General features: G+C 49.6%; 1 protein-coding gene across 1 annotated transcript; it reads left to right on the forward strand.

Moving 5' to 3' along the window:
* The first annotated feature begins 418 nt into the window (after positions 1 to 418).
* TEX51 (testis expressed 51) lies at positions 419 to 3,334 on the forward strand. The gene is made up of 6 exons (XM_067739921.1): positions 419 to 617; positions 717 to 791; positions 1,038 to 1,127; positions 1,470 to 1,553; positions 2,657 to 2,725; positions 2,817 to 3,334. Exons 1-6 carry the CDS (start codon positions 419 to 421, stop codon positions 2,939 to 2,941), a joined length of 642 nt encoding a protein of 213 aa, XP_067596022.1. The 3' UTR covers positions 2,942 to 3,334.
* Positions 3,335 to 8,312: the final 4,978 nt, after the last annotated feature.

An 8,312-nucleotide genomic window follows, 5' to 3' on the forward strand; every position in this document is an offset into this window, starting at 1 on the left:
TTCCCATGGCTGACCACTTCTATGTGGAAAAGTGATGCAGACTCTTTAAACAACTAACCTTCTCTCTATGCTGCTCTCTCCTGGCCTTCCAAATTTCAGCCTGTGAACAATTCCATACATAGTAAATGCCATCAGGGGGGCTGAGGACCAGCCACAGGCAGCACAACCATCTCTCTGATCCTCACAAGAACCGTCCTCAATGAGGATCGGTGACCCCACCTTCAAAGGAGGATATCAAGGTCCTCACTTGGCTCTGATGTCAAAGCCCAGGTTTGTGCCATGGCTGGCCTTCACCTTACCCTATGGAATTTACTTTTGTTCTGCAAAGAGAATGTGGTTCCCAGGGCGACAGGGTGCCAGTGTTCCATGTAGAACTGCCAGGCAGTGTGGTAAAGGCATTGAGGGAAGACCCCAGAAGATGCTGCTTCTCCTGCTCAGCTGTCTCTTGCCCACTGCCAATGGGAAGAGCTGCCTCCACTGCTGGCCAGAGCTGCCTGCACTGATAGACTATGACCTGCAGATTCTACGGGGCACCCCAGGGCCACCTGTGGAGCTCTCCCACAGCCTCCACTCCCTATTTCTGGACAATCATGCTTTCCTCGAATCCTGGTATCTTGGTGAGGCTCAGCCAGGAGACCAGGGGTCAGGGCTGACCCCTTTACCTGGCCCAGGACCTTAGTCCCCTGACTTCCCTTTGTCCCAAATCCCATTCTCAGGTCAAGACCATTTGGAGGAAACAGCAGGAACATTATTCACTCACATAGATAAAGCCATTAAGAAGTTTCGAGATGGTGAGGAAGCTTAGTGTCTTAGGGCCCCAGGGCTTGGGTTGACAAAACCTGGCCCTCCAAGGCATTCCCAGAAGACCACTATCGGGGAGTGCGGAGGTGTTGTGAAGGGTGGGGTCAGAGACAGCAACTATCTGTGTGCACTGCAGAGTCTCTGTCTGAAAAACCTGGTTTGAATTCCCGACCTTGAGAAAATTATTGATTCCATCTATGAAATGTAGATGGCTTCTTCCTTCCTGCTCCACCCAGATAAACCATCACTTCTGGAAGAGGTTCATGTCCTGAAGCAGCAGTTTTCCAAGCATCTGGAGGACCTATGTGAAGAGCTAAAGGAGAAGGGTGAGAGGTAGGGCTGGCCCCTGCCTGCCCCCCAGCCCTTCACCTCCCGGAGACCTAAGGAGGCAGAGTCCAATCTGCAGATCCCCGCCCCCAGGCCCCTCCCCAGGAGACCTCACCCTTCCCTGGCTCAGGGTGCCTGACCACACCTTCTCCCAGCTTCGTTTCCTGCTCACACCCCGACCTCTCCCGGCTCTGTCTGCCCAGAACCTCAGTCTCTCTACCATCTCACCCTCCCGGGCAGCCTGCAACAAGTCCTGTGGTGAGTATTTTGGGGACCAGGCCTGGGTGAGGGCTGAGGGGCACCTGACCCTCGCTAAGGCTCCTGCCCCTTCTCTCTCTCAGACATCCGCTCCACACTGGAGGTCATCAGCTGTGCCAACTGCAAGACACACTTCCTCACCTGCCAAGACCCCACTCTCTGCCCAGGTCAGTGGCCAGCCAGCCATCTTGGCCTGCAGCCTCCCCACCTCCACCTCCAAGTCCACTGTTGTCTCTGTCTGGACTGTCTTTCTTGTCTATACCGATACCCCTCCTTGCTCTCCATCCTCCCTGGGGAAGTTAGCACCTCTCAAGATGTCTGGATTCCACGTGTCCAGCTTCAGAGCCACCTGCATCTAGGACATGCCCCCTGGGGGTCTGTCAGGTCCTCAAAACCAGCATGCCTGGGGACATGTCCAAACCCTTCTCCACCCCCAAATCTGCTCTTCCCTCAGGACCCCTCTCAGCAAATGTCCCATTCAAGCTCTCGACCTCCTAAACCAGGAGTCCCCTCCCCCTCACTCAGTGCCTGTAGTCACCAGGTCTTGCTAAACAATTCTTCGGTGTGTTGCCATATGGTCCTTCCAGCATCTACCACTCCTCAGGCAGCCTCACCTCTCACCTGGATTATGGCAGCTTCTCCTAACTGGCCTCTGAGACCCTGTTGGCCCCATCTTACTCAGCAATCAAAGAACCCTTTCCCAAGGAGCCAGTCTACCTTCAACCCTTCCTGTTATAACTTTCCCAGGGGCCCCCAGATAAAGTCCACCCTCCTTCTTGGGAGGCCCTGCTCACCTCCCCCCTCCCCAGCCACATGGAGCTGCTGACACGCTGGACAAACGGCTTCATGCTTCTGTCCTTGAACACTCTGTGTCCTCTGCCTGGAACACAGTTTGGCCCCTTGACCATCTGATCTAAACTCCTACTGGTCTTTCAAAGTCCAGCTCAGAAGTCCTGTTTCCCGAGAAGCTTCCTCTGACCAGCTCCCTCTCTCCAGGCTCATGGGCGTTCCCCCAGATCTCTCCTCCTTCCTGCCCTGCCCCGCTTCCCTGGGACACCACAGCAGAATCGTTTGCTTGTCTCCCTCCTAGAGAGCAAGGATCCTGTCTCACTCATCCTTGGATGTAGGTGGGCACACAGTAGGTGCTCAGCGTCTGCAAACAGGTGACTGAGTGGGTGAATTAAAGAAGGAGAGAATGCAGTCTCCTCTCAGAGCTGAGATGGCCCTGCCTGCTGCCCAAACACTGGCTCCCCCTTTCCACCCCCCACAGGGACCAGGAGGACCTTCGTGTGGGCTGTGAGCCTCAGCATTGCCCTGCCCCTGGCGGCCCTAGCTGGAGGTGGTTGAGTGCCTGCTCCAAGCCCCAGCATCCCCAAGGAAGACACGCCTACTCCTAGACTGACCCATCTCCACCCTGATTCCTGGCCCAGATGTTACATTTTCTGGCTCGAGAAGAAGAAAAAGAAGAAGGAGAAGGAGGCAGAAAAGGAGGTCCTGGGACATCCAGAACTCCCACGGAGGGGAAGCTGTGTCGGCCTGGGGGCAGCAAGGCTAGCGACCCCAAGTCTGGCTCCCGGGGCCTCACAGCCAAAGGAGTCTAGGATCAAGGGCCGGGACTCAGGAGGGCCACCATCAGCCCCCAGTGTGAGCAGACCCACCCAGGCCCAGGCACCCGGGACAGAGCTGCAGCCATGCCCCAAGTCTCCACCCGATCCACAAAGTTTCCCCTACCCATAGCTGTCATCATCCCTCTGCAGCGACCCCTCCACCCTTTGCCACCCTGCTCCCTGACTGCACAGACTACGAACATGCACCCCTTGCCCTCTGCTCCTGGTTGGGTTTGGCCAGCAGGAGGTCAGAGGCAGAAGCAGGCCTGCTTCTCCTTTCTCAACAGGGACCCAGCAGGCCGCTTGTCACCTTCAGCTGAACAAAGGTCTCAGGTGCTGTCAGGAAGCTCTCTTATCTCTGGGTTCTGGTAACTCTCCCTCCCCCGACCCTTCTAACCTGGGGTGGTAACAGTTCCGAAGTTCTGAGGCCCGGGAGACCGCACTCTCTCTTGGGGTTTCCCTATGCCCATGCTTTGTAAATTGCCTCTATTAAAACACCCTCCTCATGTTCTGATGGACTGTGCCATCCGCTTCCTGCGGGGTCCTGCACAGTGGCAGTCGACACTGCGATCCTCCCCATGTGGGTCCGCGAGGACTCTCTCATGTCCTCACCCTCTTCCTGCCAGGCCACCACACTTTCCTTCCAGAAAGATCCCTTTCCTGGTCCCAGCAGTGGCAGCTCTGCAGGATCACACTAGCCTCAGCTGGTTCCAACACCAGAGATGAGGGCAGCAACGGCCTGGCTCCCTCGAGGCGTCCCCATGTCTAGGTGTGGAACAGAGGTGGTAAGGGGCCAGCCGGAGGCCCCAGCAAGAGCGGGGACTAGCAGAAGAAACCAGAAAACAGGCTCCAAGTTACATCAGTAGCAGACCTCACCCACGTCCCGGCCAGGATGTCCACTCTGGCGCCTCCCAGGTCGCTGGTGGATCACTGGTACTGCTGACAATGAAATATACCGGCTCAGGGCTTCCCTGGTGGCGCAGTGGTTGAGAGTCCGCCTGCCGATGCAGGGGACACAGTTTCGCGCCCCGGTCCGGGAAGATCCCTCATGCCGCGGAGCCGCTGGGCCCGTGAGCCATGGCCGCTGAGCCTGCGCTCCGGAATGTTGCCTTGCCCTGCTCCATCTCCCTCCAGATTCCTTTTCTTCTCAGCCCCCAAGGCTGCTGAGTTAAATGGAGCCCCTGGGACCCCCAGGCATGGCTCTGCCCTTTTGCCTCATCCCTGTGCCCCTCCTCACTGATTCCCCAGGCTCTCAGATTTGGCCCAGGCTCTCCCCAGAGACTGAATGGGAGGCCACGCCCAGAGAATGAATGGGAGGCCACGCCCAGAGAATGAATGGGAGGCCACGCCCAGAGAATGAATGGAAGGCCACGCCCAGAGAATGAATGGGAGGCCACGCCCAGATCCAGGGCCCTGGTCTGCAGGTCAGCTCCTGGGGGCTGAAAGGAAGCAGGTCTGAGGCCAGAGCTGTGGACGGGCAGCCCAGACCCTGGACTCGAATCCTGGCTCTGACATTGAGGTTCTAGGTTCCCTCCTCTGCATCTGTTTCCCCATCTGAGCACAGAGTATGGGATGAGATGTTCTAGCCAGGTTGGTATGCCCACTGGGTTCATATTTGCCATCCTATATTTGTTCATGCTGTGGGTCCAAATTCAGTGCCTTGTTCCCTTCGCCTCCTGCCGTCCACTGAAATCCTGCTGGGGCCCATGGCCCAGCTCCTAAAACAGGGTTTCCTGTCTCCTTTGACCCTGCCGGTGTTCCCCCCTTGGAGCCGGCGGCCAGGCTGGAAGCAGGCTGACTGCAGCATCACTATCCAGCAGTGCAGGCCACTCCCTGGGGTGGGGGTGGGGCTACAGAGACCAGGGCAAGACATAACAGAACATAAACAGCAGCCTGGGCAGAGAGTACCACGGCCAAGGGCAGCTGTGTGTACCCAGCTGCAGGCATCTCCAGCTCACCCAGCCAAGAATCCAGGAAGGCCTCCCAGAGGTGGTGTCTTCAACTGTGAGAGGCCAGGGAAGGCGGAAGGGAGGGAGGAGTGTTTTCATCGAGGATTCAGCATTGCAGAGGAGGGGCAAGAGACTTTGATAGGGTCAGGAACTCCAAGAAATATGGCTGGAGGGAGAGGCCCAGGTAAGAGGCCAATGAGAGGCTCCCAAGCCCATGTGGGTCCAAAGCAAACCTGAGAAAAGAACCCACCAACAGACTCCGGGGAAAGCAGGTGGACAGGGCAGGCTGGGGGAGAGGCAGTGGAGGGTTTTGTCAGCAGCAAGCCATGTCCCAAGGCGAGGAGTCCATAGATAGAGTCCATAGTCCATAGAGCTTTGGCAATATCATGGAACTGCGGATTGAGAAGTTGGAGTTCTAGCTTGCCCACACTGAACGTGAGGGGTCCAGGTCCCTGAAAGCAGGGAGGTGCAGAAAAATGAAACAAACGCACTGTATCTGTTTCCTCCCCCTCCTCCAAGGTGCCCACCTATACTTAAACAGCATAGGCTTCAGATTTCCAAAGACAGAAATCAAACAGAAAGGATCTGAAATGCAATTTATCAGAGATTTGTATGCTAGGGAACTAAAAGTTGGCCTCCACGACCCACACAGGAAGATAAACTTGGATAAATACCCCCAGGGTATTGGTTGGAAAGGTTATAGCTTAAAAGAGGGGGTGTACCAGCAGCAGACTGATCCTTACAGAGGATGGAGCTCAGACTGGAGACCCCACCGTCGCGGACAAAATTGAAGAGCCCTGTTCTCACTCCATATCGCTGCTGAAGGAGAGAGTAAATACAGTCAGAAGGAAAAGAATACCATCTAGAGCCACTGCTATGTTTCATTTACAGTGTCCAGTGTTCAAACAAATATTATCAGACACACAAAAACAAGATCAAGAGAAAAAGCAGACAACAGAAACCAATCTGCAAGGTACCCAGATGTCAGAGCTGATATAAATTTTAAAATAACTGTGATGAATGCATCTAAAAATATTCCTTCCAGCTTTCCAGATAAAACTGACATATGACATTGTGTTAGTTTAAGGAGAACAACATGTCATTTTATATACTTATATATTGCAAAGTGGTTACCACCATAGCATTAGCAATCATCTCCACCGAGTCACACAACTACTTTTTTGTGTGGTGAGAACATTTAAGATCTACTCTCTTAGCAAGTTTCAAGTATATAATACAGTATTATGAACTATAATAACCATGCTGTACTGCTGCACATTAGATCTCCAGAAATGATTCATCTTTAAACTAGAAGTTTAAAATCTGCCCATTTCTCCCACACCCTAGCCCCTCGCAACCACCATTCTACTCTATGATTTTGGTTTTTTAAGATTCCACATATAAGTGATATCATGTAGTATTTGTCTTTGTCTGACTTATTTCACTTAGCATAAAGCCTTCATGATCCATCCATGTTGTTGCAAATGGCAGGATTTCCTTCTTTCTCGTGACTCAATAATATTCCATTATCCATTCATCTGTTGACAGACCTGTGGGTTGGTTCCTTATCTTGGCTATTGTGAATAATGTTGCAATGAACACGTGAGTGCAGATATGTCTTCAAGAAGCTGTTTTCACTTCCTTTGGAAATATAACCAGAAGTGGGATTGATGGATCATATGGTAGTTCTACTGATAGTTTTCATTTTTTAGGAGACTCCATGCTGTTTTCCACAGTGGTTACACAAATTCACATTTCCACTAAAAGTGCACAAGGGTTCCCTTTTTTCCACATCCTCACCAGCACTTGTTATTTCTTGTCTTTTTGATAGCAGCCATTCTAACAGGTGTGAGGTGATATCTCATTGCTTGGATTTGCATTTCCCTAATGGTTAGTGATGTTGAGCACCTTTTCCATGAACTTACTGGCCATTTGTATGTCTTCTTTAGAAAATGTCTATTCATATCCTCTGCCCATTTTTTAATTGAATTGTTTGGGGGTTTTTTTCTATTGAGTTGTATGAGTTTTTTTAATATATTTTGGATATTAACCCCTTAGATATATGTCTTACAAGTATTTTCTCCCATTGCATAGGTTGCCTTTTCATTTTGTTGACGGTTTCTTTTGCTGTAGAGAAGCTTTTTAGTTTGATACAGTGCCACTTGTTTATTTCTGTTTTTGTTGCCTTTGCTTTTGGTGTCAAATCCAAAAAAAACATTCATTGCTAAGACCAACATCAAGGGGTTTTTTCCTGTTTTCTTTTCTAGGAGTTTTAGAGTTTCAGGTCTTATTTTTAAGTCTTTAATCCATTTCAAGTTAATTTTTGTGAGTGGTGTAAGACTGGGGCCACTATCATTCTTCTGCCTGCAGTTATCTAGTTTTCCCAACATCATTTATTGAAGAGACTATATTTTCCCATTGAGTATGCTTGGCTTCCTTGTCACATGTTAATTGACCATATATGCAAAGGCTTATTTCTGGGCTGTCAATCTGCTCCATTAGTATGTGTGTTTTTATGCCAGCACCATACTGTTTTGATTACTATAGCTTTGTAGCACCGTTTGAAATCAAGATGTGTGATGCCTCCAGCTTTGTTTTTTTCTCAAGATTGCTTTGACTATTCCAGGTAATTTGTGGTTCCATACAAACTTTAGGATTGTCCATTCTATTTCTGTGAAAATTGTCATTGGAATTGATTCTATAGATGGCTTTGAGTAGTACAGACATTTTAATGATATTAATTCTTCCAATTCATAAACATGAGATTTCTTTGCATTTGTTTGTGTCTTCTTCAATCTCTGTCATTAAAGTATTATAGTATTCAGTGTACAGATCTTTCACCTCCTTAGTTAAATTTATTCCTAAGTATTTTATTGTTTTGGATGCTATTGTGAATGGGATTTTTTTCATATATTTTTCATATATAATGTTGTTAGTGTATAGAAATGAAATATTTCTGTATGTTAAATTTGTATCCTGCAACTTTACTGAATTCATTGATTAATTCTAAAAGTTTTTGGTGGAATCTTGGGATTTTCTATGTATAAGATCATATCATCTGCAAGCAAAAACAATTTTACTTTTTCCTTCCTGATATGGATAACTTTTATTTCTTTTCTGCCAGATTTCTCTGGCTAGGACCTCCAGTACTATGCTGAATAAAAGTGGTGGGTGGACATCCTTATCTTGTACTGATCTTAAAGGAAAAGTTTTCAGTCTTTCACCTTTGAGTACAGTGTTATCTGTGGGTTTGTCATATATGGTCTTTATTTCATTAGGATATGTTTCTTCTCTACACAATTTGTTAAATGTTTTTTATAATGGAAGGATGTAATATTTTGTCAAATGCTTATTCTGCATCTATTGAGAT

Source organism: Pseudorca crassidens, chromosome 6, assembly GCF_039906515.1.
Source record: "Pseudorca crassidens isolate mPseCra1 chromosome 6, mPseCra1.hap1, whole genome shotgun sequence".
NCBI lineage: Eukaryota > Metazoa > Chordata > Mammalia > Artiodactyla > Delphinidae > Pseudorca > Pseudorca crassidens.